This window comes from Lepisosteus oculatus, chromosome 9 (assembly GCF_040954835.1).
Source record: "Lepisosteus oculatus isolate fLepOcu1 chromosome 9, fLepOcu1.hap2, whole genome shotgun sequence".
Taxonomy (NCBI): domain Eukaryota; kingdom Metazoa; phylum Chordata; class Actinopteri; order Semionotiformes; family Lepisosteidae; genus Lepisosteus; species Lepisosteus oculatus.
The window spans coordinates 9,775,752-9,790,566 of record NC_090704.1 but is presented as its reverse complement, the minus strand read 5'-3'; the positions used below and the strand labels follow the sequence as shown (position 1 = coordinate 9,790,566).

Below are 14,815 nucleotides of genomic sequence, written 5' to 3'. Positions count from 1 at the left end.
ATCTTGTGTGTGTTGTTTGTTAAATAAGACTTAATTTATTATTATGATTTACTGTAGATGAAGATCAGATTACATTTTAGGAGCCATTCATGCAGAAATATAGCTAATTCCTAAGGGTTCACAAACATTTTCTCAAAACTGTTAAATACAGATCACGTTATATACTCTAAGAGCACTATTAGCTGTTCCGTCATCATTAATGTATGGCTCATGAAAGACACATGACAACCCCAGGTTGTTGTTGTTGTTGTAAAGTAAGCATAATAATTTAAAGGAAATGACCAATGGAAGTACAGCTACGCGGTTTAGAAGAGGAAATTACGTTTTCTGGAAGGCCCGTATACGCTTCTGTTCGGGGTGGGCTCTGCTTAGTTACGTCATATCTACGCGACCGATGCTTAAGAGCAAAGGATTGTGGATAGTTGGTGGTTTGTGTGTGACATTGGAGAGAGCAATGCTGGAGAGGTGAGTATTTTTATAAAATATTTGCACTGGGTATTTGACTTAAAATGTATTATATGAAGTTATATGTTTGGTTATGTAGACGTATAAATGTACATCCAAACCTCAAATAGAGACGAGATTTGTTTTTAAAGAAAGCGGACACGTGTATTGATACGTTTGTAGGGGTCTGAATCTTCTGGTTATTCAACACTGAACTACGTAATGCATTTGCTTTAGCTCTGTATTTTTTCCTCCATTTTACGTATTACATTACAAAACGTCTGTTTCTAGTCATATAACAGAAGCTATCAACAAAGTTACTAGGTATGGTCCGTATGAAAAGCTGTACGTTGTACCTGTAATGCTCAGTTTTTCAAGGTGGAATACAGTTCAGTAAGAATAATTATCCAAGGCTATTGAGCGCGTATCGTTAACATAGGGGAAGAGTGTCATATAACTAATTTAATTGATAGTATGGTCAGGTAGAAAAGCAAACAACAGATGGGCTGTGGCCGAATTTGATCTTGAAGACTGCTTAATTTTTATCAAGGTTAAGGGCAGGACTCGGCACAAAAGAGTCAAACTGTACTGCAATTGTGGACCGCTCTGTAAGTATTTGAGAAGTGGTATTGTGGACGTCTGCGGTACATATGGTACAGATAACATTATCTGGGAAATACTGCAGCAAAAATATCTAGATGTAAGTCATAGTGCTAAGTCATTACATATTTGAAAATAATCTCTTTTTGTTCACAGGTGGGTCATTTGAGGCTGGTGAGTATCTTATCTGCAAGGATGGGCGCAAATGCATCCAGTGCTACGTCTACAGTCCAGGCAGCAGGGACAGTAGTACCTCAGCACACTGCTGCATCTCCACAAGAATGTCCAATGCACCAAAAAAGTAAACCATGTAAGAGTTTGTTTTTTATTTAAAGGTAGTTCATGACTGATACATTTATATTATAAATATAAACTGAGTGCAAAGGCAAATGTTTGTTTTAATTTTTTTTCACAACATGAATTTACCTGAATTAGGATTAGGAAGGGTTGCTGTAAATCTATCAAACACTATAAGTGAACCTTATAATCAGGAGCTGCATATAGAAACATAAGGTAAAGGCTCCTAGAAACTGAATTTGCAATTACTTCAGCACTTGGTAAAAAACATTTCAGTGATAGAAGGTTGTGTCACAAAATAACCACTTGCAAATGGTGTTAACAAAATGGGCACATCATCCGTTAAGTTGTCTTTTTTATTTGTTTAAACATGTGGATGTGAATATGTTTATAAATACTGTACATTTTATGACTAATTACTGGAAGCTGAAAGTGTGTGTCATAGCTTTGTAAAACTAATTAATTGAAACAAAGCATTTTTTCCAGTTTTGTGTGAGTAATGTTATCAGTAATGACATCTCATTTGTTAATTACCTTTCCCGCTGTTTTATTTGTATTCTTAAATGTACAACCTGCTACTTAGAAAAACCTTCTAGGGGATAGAAAAGTAATGGAGGTTTGGTTTAAGTAGTTAATCTAAATCAAAGCCCATTAGCCAAATTAAAAAATCACCATTTTAAAACTGAAATCTTAGTCTTCAAATAATTGTTAATGCTTGTTCCCCAGCTTCCCCACCACCTGGATGTCCCATGCACCAGACTGCTGCCTCAGTCCCAGAAGAGAGCCCTCCTGGTCCAGCTCATCAGGAAAGAGCTTATGAATATGTGGAGTGTCCAATGAGAGCAGCAGCTGGAGAAAAGAATAGATCTAGTGACATTGACCCAGCAAATATGGTAAGGGCAAGACCAAAAGTGCCCCCAACAAATTCTGAACTCATTTCTAAATTTAAAAAGCTTGTGATTTACAAAGGGGAATTTCTCTCTCCCCCCCCCCTATTTGAATTAAGTATTCTTTCCGTTTATTTTTTTATTTTGGGTGCTTTGGTTGCAATATGGTTCCTGCTCATATCATCAGAAGGATGAAAATAACACGTTTTACAGTTGTTTGGAAAGAGTCTAACCTCTAAGTTAGTATATGAATGAATTAAATGTGAATTTCTTTGAAAATATACAAAACCTATTTGAAAGCTAGTTGAAAATACTGAAACTGTGAGTATTAGAGCTTCTTAAAGTTTGTACCTTGCTGTGTAAGAATAAAGCTGTTTTTTCCACTTCTAGATGCCTCCTCCAAACCAGACCCCTGCCCCAGATCAGCCCTTCTCTCTGTCTGTGGCAAGAGAGGAGTCTAATATTCCTCGAGCTGGGTCAGAAAAGAACTGGGTCTATCCCTCTGAACAGATGTTTTGGAATGCAATGCTTAGAAAGGGGTAGGCAAATATAATATAACTTCTCTTTAAGTAGTTTAAGTAGTGCTTTTAGCGCTTATGCATCAAAACTGAAAATTCTCAACTTCTTCTAGGTGGCGCTGGAAAGATGATGACCTTTCTCCAGGCGATATGACCAATATTATCAAAATTCACAACCAAAACAATGAGCAGGCTTGGCATGAAATCTTAAAATGGGAAGCCCTCCATGCAAAGTGAGTTTATACAATACTATTTCAAGTTTGTAATAAATGCAATATATATTTGGAGAAGCCTACACAGTGTAGTATGCGTTAAAATACTTAAAAGCTGTTTGAATCCCTGTTGCTTCCCTTAATGGTCTTCTGACAATTTTTAGGGAATGCCCTTGTGGACCCACCCTGGTTCGCTTTGGGGGTAAAGCCAAGGAATACTCTCCAAGAGCTAGGATTCGCTCCTGGATGGGGTAAGCTATAAGTTCCGGTTACAGTGACCCCAAGGGTTGTGTGAGACCTGTTTTGCCTATTTTGTTCACAGCCAAAAGCTTTGGATGTTTCCATAAGGATGTTTTAGTGCATCCATGGGTGCTGGTAAGGGTGTCATATATAAGTGCTAGGTTGTAAAAGACCTCTCCTTTGCTTAACGGCAGAAAGCAGCACATGTGGCTTCAGTGGGATGATCTATGAAATTTGGTGGCATTTTAGAAGCTTACTATTATTATGGAATGGCTTAACTTGCCCCGAATTGTAGTTTGACATGTTTTGTGTTTGACTTTTTTGGGGGCATCTAATTTTTATTCTTCTCATTGTTTTTGTTCCAGCAGATACGAATTACCTTTCGACAGACATGACTGGATTGTAGATCGCTGTGGAAAGGAAGTCCGATACGTCATTGATTACTATGACGGTGGAGCGGTTAACAAGGAAAACTATCAATTCACAATTCTGGATGTTCGTCCGGCCTATGACTCTCTTGGTGCCGTGTGGGATCGAATGAAAGTGGCTTGGTGGCGTTGGACTTCATAAATCTTCATCACACAGCTGATTCTTCCCTCTTTCCCCAAAATGATAGAAAGAGCTAACATGTTCTTTAGTCCTAATTTATGATAAGGATGTCCATGTTAAGATTTGAAAAACACCATTTTAGCTACTTTTGTGACATATCTGACATATCTGGGAATAATATAACTTGCGTCCATCTATATCTGTACTTTTCACCGCTGACTCAGTGGCTGTGATAAACAGGTTTTATTTTGTTAGTTTCAGATTTTCTTTAGGGTCTTTGATACAATAGTTCTATTTATTTTCTAATCTTTGATTCAGTTGTTCACCATTGCACATTTTATTAAGTAATGAAAGACATGCTTGAGGGAAGAGTGTAGTATTTAATGCTGTAATTTAATTCAGTTTAATTCAGAGCTCTTGGATAACTAGGTTTTCAACCACAATGATTTATGTGCTCCTATTCTGTTCTGCCAGTTTATATACAGTAGATGGGTGCAATGGAAATAAGGAACAAGTAATAGGTTTATTCCATGCTGGGAAAAAAGAAGAAAGAGAACACAACGTTTCGGCCGTGGAGCCTTCTTCAGGTCTTCTACTTCAACACCTGAAGAAGGCTCTACGACCGAAACGTTGTGTTCTGTTTCTTCTTTTTTTCAGCATGGAATAAACCTATTGTTCCTTTGCAGCCTACACATGCTGACGCAGCTACCCACCTGAACTACAATGGAAATATACTCAATTGTTAATTTTAGGGGTGCATTTGTCAAATGCAACAAGTTAGTTGCATACATTTTATCTTCTGCCTAGTCTTTGTAGTATTTAGTAACATTTATCTATAGAAGGATCACTATAACAATTTTTACATTGAGTTTTAAATGTTTATAATTGTTGGAAAAATAACTTTTCAGAATCTCATCTGCAAAGGTATGTTTGAAATCTGATTTTGTGTTTGATAAGAAAAACTAGAAACTTTACTCAATGGATATTTGTTGTTGTATTGGACAGTTTTAAATGCATTCAGTTTTGATAAGCATTGCTTGTTTTAAAACTCCAGTAACCTGAAGAAGGAGGGACGTGTACATTTACTTGTTACTTATACATTGCAGCAATGTGACAAGGGGTACTTTTGGAGCCTTGATGTGAATAACTATTACTGTAGTCATGCACCAATATATGAATGCTATTGAAATGTAGAGCAGAGCAAGGAAACCTTTCTTATTTTAGAATACTACATATTACAATCCTTAAAATTGATATTTTATTATATAGTCATGCTTGAAAGTTTGTGAACCCTTCAAGGTGGTCATTATTTTAAATATTATATGAACTTGAACTCCTGAATATCCCAAATAAAGACTTCCCACACATTAAAGGGGATTATCAGACTGTGATATTTAATAAATCGCCAGATATTCTTGTGTGCAAAAGTAAATTTAATTCAGTCACTTGTGGCACCTCCATTAGCAGCAATAACTCCACAGAGTTGCCTCCTATAACCAATTATCAGTCTCTGATAACTTGCTGGAATTATTTTTTCCCCTCTCCTCTTTACAAAACTCCGCCAGCTCTGTGAGGTTTGAAGTAGTCTTGCATGAACAGCCCTCTTTAGCTCCTGCCACAGCATTTCAATAGGATTCAGGTCAGGGCTTTGGCTTGGCCATTCCACAACATGGAACTTCTTCCTAAGCTATTCTTTAGTGGACTTACTTGAATGTTTAGGATTGTTGTCTTGTTGAAACATCCACTTTATTCCCAGCTTGAGCTTTCAAACTGATGGTCTAACATTCTTCTCAAGTTTCTTGATGTATTTCTCAGAATTCATGATTCCCTCAGTGATGTCAAGTTGCCCAGGGCCAGAGTAAGAAAAACAGCCCCATACATGGACACTCCCACCACCATGCTTGACAGTATGGATAAAGTTTTGTTGATGGTTGGCTGTGCTGGCTCTTTGCTGAACATGGCCCTCCTGTTGTGCCCAGATAGTTCGATTTTGGACTCATTTGTCCAGAGAACATACTTCCAGAACTCTTCAGGCTTGTCCAGGTGGTCCCTGGCAAACTTCAGACGGGCACCTTTGTTCTTTTTTCACAGTAGAGTCTTCCTGGCGACCCTTCCATAGATGATATTTACCTGCAATTATTTATGTTTGCTCCTCCCTAACACATTTCAGATCTTCAATTTCATGGGTTATCTTGGTTAATTGGTTAACATTGTCATTGATCCACCTGATCCTGCTTTACCTTGATGTATAGTCATACAACTAAGGGTTCACTTATTTTTTGCACCTGCACAATTTCTGTATACTGTGTGCATTATTTTGCTGCGTGACACTTTTCTTTCAAAACACTCAAATGTGTGAATACTTATACTCGATTACAATTAGGCAGTGACAAATTCTGATTATGCACTTTGTGGTTAAAAAAACAAAATCTCAAGTTTTATAATGGGTTCTCAAAATTTCAAGCATGACTGTATATGCATCTGTTTATTTTACTTCAATTTCGCAAGCAAATGCAGTGTCTGTCAAGTTAAAAGGGCTGGCCAACTCGCCTTTCGTCATCATTTTGGAGATCAGGGTATAATTGACTGCTGCAATCCCATCTGTAAAAATGTCTTGTTTTAGCTGTTGACGTGCACAACATCTTGGATTATATAAAAGTATATGTATTCGTCTGTTGATATTTTGGCCATAGCTGTAGAACAATGACATCACAACATTTGAATGATTTTTGAAGGGTGACAAGTGTTTTAAGAACATTTCAAGACAAGCCCAAGTATTAATCTAACAAGTCTTTCTACTAAGTAGAATCTTACATCTCAAACTGTTGAGATTTGTGACTGACTGACTTTATTTGTGCATTGTTTCAAAAACAATAAAGGTCTTAAGTCTCTTCTCATCCTTTGCTGAGGGAAAGCATTATTCTTAACCTATTCATTATTCCTATCACCAGAATTCTAATAATAATGAGTAAGTTAGCCTTCATTGTATCTTTTTATAACCAGAAAGAACATTGAGTTCAGGCCAGGAAACTGTCCACCTTCATTTATATGGCTGTAGTTGGGTGTTTCTTGGATATTAAACTTTTTCTTTCCTCTAGTTCTACAACTCAATGAATTATTTTAAGGTCATATAACACTTTAGCTTAAGTGATTTTAAGTTTACATATTTGATATGTTTCTGTCCTTTTTCGGTGTTGCATTTGGTGGAATTTCTGTGCTATACACAGGATTTAGCCTAAAACATTTTCTGTTGTTTTAGTTGGTTTTCTAAAAGCCTGCAAAGGAACAAGTAATAGGTTTATTCCATGCTGAAAAGAGAAGAAATGAACACAATGTTTCAGCCGTGGAGCCTTCTTCAGGCGTGAGCAGTTTCTAAAAGCCTGTTAAACTTTCCATTTAAGTTTAAGAATGATTTTATTGAAAATGGTAACTATCCCTACCAGTAAGAATTCATTCAGCTTTCATTTTTTTATTTCAACTTTCTCGAATATTGTTTGGTTACTTCTCATAGTGTCCATAAGTTTTTGCTAATGGTTAAGAAGGTTTGGTAAGTTATTAGGGCTTAGAAGAATCTTACCACATACATTTTTCTCATTATCAGGGTATTTTATCTTAAATACTTTTATATTGAGACTTAACCAAAAACTTTAACAGGTTTTAATGCAATGAGTGAATTGATATCCAATATTATGAACGAAGTTAACTTATTTTTTTCGTATTGTGATGACAGTTACTTTAAGGAGAATAACGCTATTTTGAGTAATTTGTGAATATGCCTCAATAAACTTTTATTACCAAACAAAATACTTATGGCTCTATGTTAACATATAGCAGGATATTAGAAAGAGGAATTGTAAATTTGATGCTGTCAAATATTTAATACGGTATGTATTTTCAAATTCAATTTTATAGGAGTGCATGATGGCTCTGCAGCCAAAAATCGACAAACCCGGAACCATTGAAAAGGAAGCATATGGCTGATCGGACACCGTTACGTCAAGGACTTTTGCTGATGCTGATAACCACATAGAGTCACATAGTTTTTGAACATTTTTGACAGTATATAGAACATGTTGTAATCAACGCAAAGCATGTCTGGAACGGCATTGGAAGAAATTTCTGTTTTAACCGCTATCTACTGTGAAAAGGATGAATTTGAGTTGCTACAACAGTCGGGTAAGTTTTTTTTTGCAATTTGCAAATTGTTACACAGAGCACAACGACTTTTTAAAGTGATACTGTAATATTTACTCTGAGCCTGCAGTATTGGGCGGAGTTAACCTAATGCCTGACATATTTGCGATGTTGTGAATTTCATTATTTAGAAGTTATTTCGCCGTTTGTCGCTATAACTAATCCTGCAGAAGATTATATTCTAAAATATCGTTAACAACAATATAGGTGTAAGAAAACAAAATATGTTCAAATATTTTAACAGGGGATTAAAATATTTGCTTTATAGGTTGATTTTAAAAACATACTTGTCAAGTTCAATACAATAAATTGCGTGGCAGTACATTAACATTAAGGTTTGTTTTGTACTCGGCATTATAAAATGGCGTTTAGTCCAGTTTTGCAAAATATATTTTGTTGGACTAACAGCAGATGGCCCTCTTACCCCAAACAATCTTTGCTTTTAAGTGCAGTTATTGTGTTTCTATATGTATTAAAAATATCTTGCAGAATGTACTGTTCAAGAGGGTAGTTTTAATCTAGTTTTGCAATGTTATTAAAAATGCAAACATTAGTCTAAGAGTGATAGTTTTCCAAATTGCAGATCATTTTTAAATGTTATAAATATTTAAGCACATTGTACTGTTTACCACCCATATCATAATGGTACTGCAGCTTATTTCTTAAAGATTAATAGGGTGATTAAGGTTTTACTATCACTTCTGCAAAAAATACCTGTGTAACTATACTCTTTAAGTCTTCAGTGCTTATTTACTTACACATACGAGAATAGCAGCGAGCCCATTGCTAATGTGAAGAAAACTGTATTAACAGCTGAAGAAGCTCTTCCTTGAGGTGATTGCAAAAGTTTAAACCTGCCCTATGTATTATAGAAAAACAAAACGGACCCACAGAAATATAAAAGTGTTTTAATTTGACATGTTTATATTTTTATTTTAAAATAACAAGCAAATTCAATAGTATAAATTACCCTATAATTTACATTTCATCATTCCGCACAATGATGATCTAATGATCTGTTCATCTTTTTTTTTAACAGACACGAAAGGATTCATATTTAGAATCCAGATTGCTCTCGAAAGATGCTCAGAAAAACTGTTGCTGAAACTGGTATTTCAGTTGCCCCCAGAATATCCATTCTGTCTGCCCGATATCTCTATCAGCTCTGAGCAGCTCACTAGAAAACAGTGCATCAATATAAAGCATAGTTCACGAACTGTTGGTGTGGTTGCAGCAGAATTTTACAGCTATTACTACAGCTGAACAATCCCCAGATTATTCAAGTCCTGGCAGGAGCTGTGGGGAGAGATGTGAGCAAGAGACATGGACTGCTTTGTTGCTGATCGATCACATGAGGGCAAAAACCAAATATACAAAAATGATTGAGAAATGGACCTCAGAACTGGAACTCACTGGTAGGCTCTTCTTGGGGAAACTGATACTAATTCTTCTGCAGGGAACAAAGGAGAACATTAAGGTACTTGTGCATTGGAGTATTCTTTATAATTTAAAATTATAGCTAGTTATAGTTGATATAATGCTGTACCTTAAATAAATGTTTTTACACCAACTGCATCTGCTACTGTTGTTTAGGACAGCAAGGTTTTAAAGCCTTTTCAGGTCCAAATTACATGACGACTGTAGAAGAGGAAGAAAGCAGCAAAGAAGGATCATAATTCAATTAACCTTTATAGCTAGGACACAGCAGTTTTGGCAATTGGAAGTTCAAGAAATAACGAATTCTGAGCACTGTTTGTCTCTGCAGTAACTAATAGATCCCTGACCCTATATGGAAACAATTATCTAGCCCTGAAAACTTCATATATTACTGATTTCTTCTTCAACATAATTTATTGCACTTGTAAGCAGATACATAACTGTGACCAGTGCATGTTTTGCTTATAAGGCTGTTTTTGAAGTATTTTATATGTTCAGCAGAATTGTGTCTTTCATTTGTTCGTAAATCACTATGAATCTGTGTTACCTAAAAGAAAAAGACAAAATGAAGACAATAACCTAAGACACAGGTATTTCTTTTGAGCTCTGCAGAATCACGAGATAATCCAACCTTTCTTATCTTTTTCTGCATCCACAATAACTAAATATTTTACTACATTTGTGGTGTGAAAATACATGTGAATTCTTTCCAAATATTTATCAATAGTATTATTGCATACGTTGCATGGTAGAATTGAAGAATTTAATCCCAAATATAAGTACATCAGTTAATAACTTATCTCCACAGAGGCTCAGATAAGGTTGGAAGCACAGAGTTATTGACTAGTAAAGCTTATCTCTGTGCCTCCCTGGGGCACAGGAGAGGATTGAGCTGTATTCGCTTCTGCTTTTTGACAGTTAGGCTACTTGTCGCCTACAATAATACAAAGTGAACATATCAAAAGATCAAGAAAAATAGCTTTTATTTCTTTCTTCACGAGACAAAGGCTTGCCCTTCCTTGAATCCTAAATTATAAGGATAGAAATATACCTCCTCTGAAGGGGGGGGGGGAGTGATGGTTTAAGAAAGTCAGGAAACAGTTGCGCAGAAGAAAAAAAGGACTTCAAGTATCTTCTATCAGCCTATAACTTTGAATGTGGGTGTTGGATATTGCAGTGCAGATAGGACCTAAACCTACTGTACTATTATCGATATCCTTTCTTTTTTTCTCAGAGTGTTTCTTACATTTGAATTGTGTTTACTGCTAAGCATTTCTCTGCAAACTTACTGTCAATAAATTAATCTCTTCTCTGAGGAATTCTATCACAAGCTTTTTGATTTTCTATATATCCCATATTGTGTGCCCTGTGTCCATTACTGTTTGTTGCTGGTTCAAAGAACATTTACAAGTTTGGTAAGACCGATCTACCTTTTCTAAACCCATGATGGTTCATCCATATTGATCCATCTCCCAGGGTTTTACTTCCATATACAGTAGTTTGCACTCAAATTTAGGTCTAGTTATGATTACCATAATCTTACATGTAATAGAAGTAAAACATTACTGATCTATATTTACTTGATTCAGTTCTATCACCATTTTTATGAATGGGCAGTACATAAGCAGTTCTCGAGTTCATGGGTACTCTATCTGACATGAGTGTCAAACAGGCATAGAGATTTGTTAATCTTGAGAGTTTCTAGTCACTGAAACACTTCTGCCTCTTCTATGCTAATACTGTTCAGTACAGGACTTTGTCCTCCTGTTGCCTGAGGCATGTTTGTTGATTTCTTCCTTGGTGAGCACACAAGTGAAATACTGATTTAGTGCACAGTCATCTCCCTTTTATTGTCTGGAAGTTTCCCATGTTTGTGTATGATAAATTTTACTTCATCCTGTACTGGTTTTTTGATGTCATACTGAAAGAAACATATTTTGGTCTCCATTACAAAATTATTTTTATATTTCTTAATTGATTTGTTAAATCATTTGCCATCCTGCTTTTCATCATTTGATTTACTAACTCTGTTCTGTGCTTCAAGGTGAAACTTTTTGCCATCCATTGCACCAATGCAATATCTGTCCTGTCCAATTCGTCTTCTCTTAACCTCTGATTCCTTCATAATAACTTGTTTTGTGATTTGATTTGAAATGGTCAGTGTAGATAAGGATAAAACAAATTAACAGTAGATAAACATTGAGCTACTGGCAAAACAAAAACTAATAATTGAGACGCTTAATATTATGTTTCATAAAGATTCCTGTAGACTTGTCAATGGTGGAACTATTAACTGACTAGCTTTCTACTTTCTAAATCCTGTTTTAGGGGAACTGATGTACCCTATCAAAGGAATATGATACAAAGGTATACTGACATAAACCACAGTGTTCTTCACTTAGTCTTCACACGGTTTTCTGTTTAGTACAAAGTTGCTTACAGTATATGATTGTTTCACTGTGCAACTTGTAAATTTCAGGATCTGATCATTAATGTTCTGCCCTTTCACAACATGCCCAGAAAGTAATGGAAATAAAAAAAAAAGGAATCAAGTCATTTTATAGCTTGCAGATGATAGCATTTTTACTTGAGTGGAAAGACTCTTGTGATGGACCAGATGCCTGTCTCTCATTTATAATCTTGTCAGTTTTTTTGTGTTTTTTCATATTTCAAACACCAGAAGGTATTTAAAAGGGCTGCTAGGAAATTAAAGAAGAGCCGCTTATATTGCACACAAAGGGAAATTGAATGTCACATAGGAGGCCCTATAAAGTCAGTTGACCTAATCAAACAACAGTAACATTAAAACTGCACCATGGAGCAATGGAATAGTGTTCACAAATGATTGGGCCTGTGCACAATGACACTTGACACCACAGGGCACTAACGTCATAGGTGTTCTCAAAAGGTTCGTAAATTGGTAGAACTGCTGTGGATGTAGAGCCCTCTTGTATTTATTGTTATCGCCCCCAAGTGAAAGTATTTTGCAGGGTCCTATTTGTGTGTAGACTACATTTCACCATCCACTTGTCTGAATGGGCTTAATAGTTTTATAAGCAAATATTCAGATTTCTATAATGCATATCACTTGAGATTGAGATCCATGGTAAGTGAAAGTGAGGAACCTTGATCTGTTAAAACAATATGCAAACATGTCTAAAGAAATTAGCTATAAATTGCCATGAAAATGAACAAAAGTATTTTCAGTATTTTTTAAGTCGTATGGAAATATCTTTAAAATTAAAGCTTTTTTTATTTTGTTTTTTTTTGTGAATTGATAGAAAAGATGCACATTTCTTATGTTTGCCCCTTTTAAAACCTAAAATCCCTTGTCCTGTTGAAAATCATTATTAGCTTTAGTGACAGAAGATGGGAGGATAAGAAACAGACTCTCTGAATGTGGAATATGTAAAAGCAAGCCTGCATTATTTTTCTTTCAAATACTGTACTTTGTAATGGAAGGAATTACTCTGTTGATAACTGCCTTTAATTTCTAACGCAGTGATGATAGTTTTAGAAGATCATTTTGTGTCTTCTAGGTTTCTTGATATATTGTTGGTTAAAGTGAGCTTGTGGTCATGACAGCTTTTTAATTTCTTTATTTCAAGGAATACCTTCTTCTTCAGAAGACAATAAAGGTGGATGTTGATTCATCTGGAAAGAAATGCAAAGAAAAAATGATGCGTGTCCTTTGGGAAGCACAGCTGCCTGCAGCACACAAACAGTTAAGAACTTGCTTTGTGGTTTGAAGGACAGTGTAGTGATATCTAAAAGTGTTTGATGTACAGTATGATGATTGAATTACAGTTCTAGTTCAAACCTTTCTAATATAGTTAACACCTTCTTAAACCTATGTTATATACTTGCATATCGGTTCTTATTTAAAAAAATAATTCTTAGAATAAATCAGAATTTTAGAATTACTTCACATTTATTGATGTTGTTTTATACAAGAATCTATCTAATACAATAATTATAGAATACATCTAAAATAATACAAACATATGTTTTCATGCACAGCCTCTACATTGCCATAGTCACATCATTAATTAGCCCCTGATTACAAACAGTAAAGGCTTTGACACTTTTAAGTAATCTCTCTCTCTTTCCTTCTTACTGTTTCAGGCTTCCAGCATTTGAAGTTAAAGATTATTCATCTCTGGAGGAACTGAAAAAGGAATTTGAATTAGCTGAACTATTAGAGCTATACCAGGAGTTTGTGCACACGCTGGTTTAGTAATTGTGTCTTTATCATCTGGCTGACCCTGGTCAAGTGTAAATGTTCCACGGGGATATTGAAAGATGTTTTTTTACAGACTTCAATCTTTCCACTTGCAATAATGATGTACATTATCTCAACTCCTTTCTTATCAAACAATAACATAGATTTAAAAAATCATGAAAGAGCAAAGGAAAGACATCATTTTCATTTTTTATTAAAATAAAAATTCCAGAACTAACTCTTTCTATTTTGCTTTTTTTGGAGGTACAGCAGTAACACAATGAAAGCCTGATCTCTAGGTTACAGTCATTATAGTTCCTCTAAACGGTTTAGTGACTCTTTCACTGTAGTGTCTTTAACAGTTGTATTTGCTGTGGCTTTGTGTATAAATTCCCTTTTCTTTTACCACCTTTTCCACACTAGGGATTTTAAACTGTAAAAATGGAGGCAAAAACACTGGTGGGAATTTTCATCAACTTAGATGTATTTAGATTTTAACAAAGAGAACCTATAGGTTTTGGGAGGCTGTCAGTATGCGGGCTGCAGAGGAACAAGCAAATGTTAATTCCATGCTGAAAATAATTTCCTTTTGCAGCATAAGTGATATAAGATCATTAAGGCAGGTAAGGAAAAGCTCAGTCTGGGTGCATTAACATCTATAGCAAAACAAAACCATGATAGAATCAGTAATTCTCAGGAGTTATACTTTCATTAAATATACTGCCTTACGGTTACTTTTAGATTTATAACCTCACTTTTACTATGTTTTTCCATTCATCTTTAACGATATGTTTGATCCCATGTCACTAGGAACCTTTTGACTGCTTATGTTCTCAAGGCTTTTCCAATGACTAACTTGAAAGTTGTGAGGAAGCACGTTATATGATAACAAATCAGTAACGCAATGAGAAAAAATAGAAAAATACCAGGAGGCCTAGTATCATGTGGAATGACTTGACGACAAGCTGAGAGAAATGTAGACTCTCATTTTGCGAAAACAAAAGGCTCTTAGTATTGTCTTCAGTAGTTGTATTTTCATATGAAAGGTCTGGCTTTGTGTGCTGTATGGTACTGGGCTAATGTTGACCTGTCATTTTACTCTTCTTATTAGTGCTAAGATTATTTGATCATTTGTTTTGATCATCATCTAATTTCTTGTTCTGTCCGTTCCTTCTGGCCTGCGATCAGTCTTTTTAGAACTCTGCAAATGTTAAT

At 35.4% G+C, this 14,815-nt stretch overlaps 2 protein-coding genes across 3 annotated transcripts; both read left to right on the top strand.

Annotated features, from left to right (window-relative positions):
* Positions 1-381: 381 nt before the first annotated feature.
* Positions 382-6,644, top strand: hccsb (holocytochrome c synthase b). Of its 2 annotated transcripts, none has more exons than XM_006634883.3 (7): positions 382-465; positions 1,201-1,354; positions 2,068-2,234; positions 2,619-2,767; positions 2,860-2,979; positions 3,123-3,209; positions 3,567-6,644. In XM_006634883.3, exons 2-7 carry the CDS (start codon positions 1,240-1,242, stop codon positions 3,766-3,768), a joined length of 840 nt encoding a protein of 279 aa, XP_006634946.2. In that variant the 5' UTR covers positions 382-465; positions 1,201-1,239; the 3' UTR covers positions 3,769-6,644. The 2 variants fall into 2 exon arrangements, with proteins under 2 accessions (XP_006634946.2, XP_015211109.1); XM_015355623.2 differs by having other exon boundaries at positions 3,564-6,644.
* A 104-nt stretch (positions 6,645-6,748) lies between these two features.
* On the top strand, positions 6,749-13,838 carry rwdd3 (RWD domain containing 3). The gene is given in 5 exon segments (XM_006634974.3): positions 6,749-7,923; positions 8,981-9,143; positions 9,145-9,418; positions 12,987-13,102; positions 13,504-13,838. Coding segments are annotated over 5 exon segments (750 nt in total). The 5' UTR covers positions 6,749-7,838; the 3' UTR covers positions 13,616-13,838.
* The last annotated feature ends 977 nt before the right edge of the window (positions 13,839-14,815 follow it).

Bases quoted from the DNA above. Each gene is read 5' to 3' on its own strand.
- hccsb (XM_015355623.2), top strand. From the start codon at position 1,240: ATGGGCGCAAATGCATCCAGTGCTACGTCTACAGTCCAGGCAGCAGGG. The intron at 1,355-2,067 runs GTAAGAGTTTGT...CTTGTTCCCCAG, and splicing joins GCACCAAAAAAGTAAACCAT to CTTCCCCACCACCTGGATGT. The intron at 2,768-2,859 runs GTAGGCAAATAT...AACTTCTTCTAG, and splicing joins AATGCAATGCTTAGAAAGGG to GTGGCGCTGGAAAGATGATG.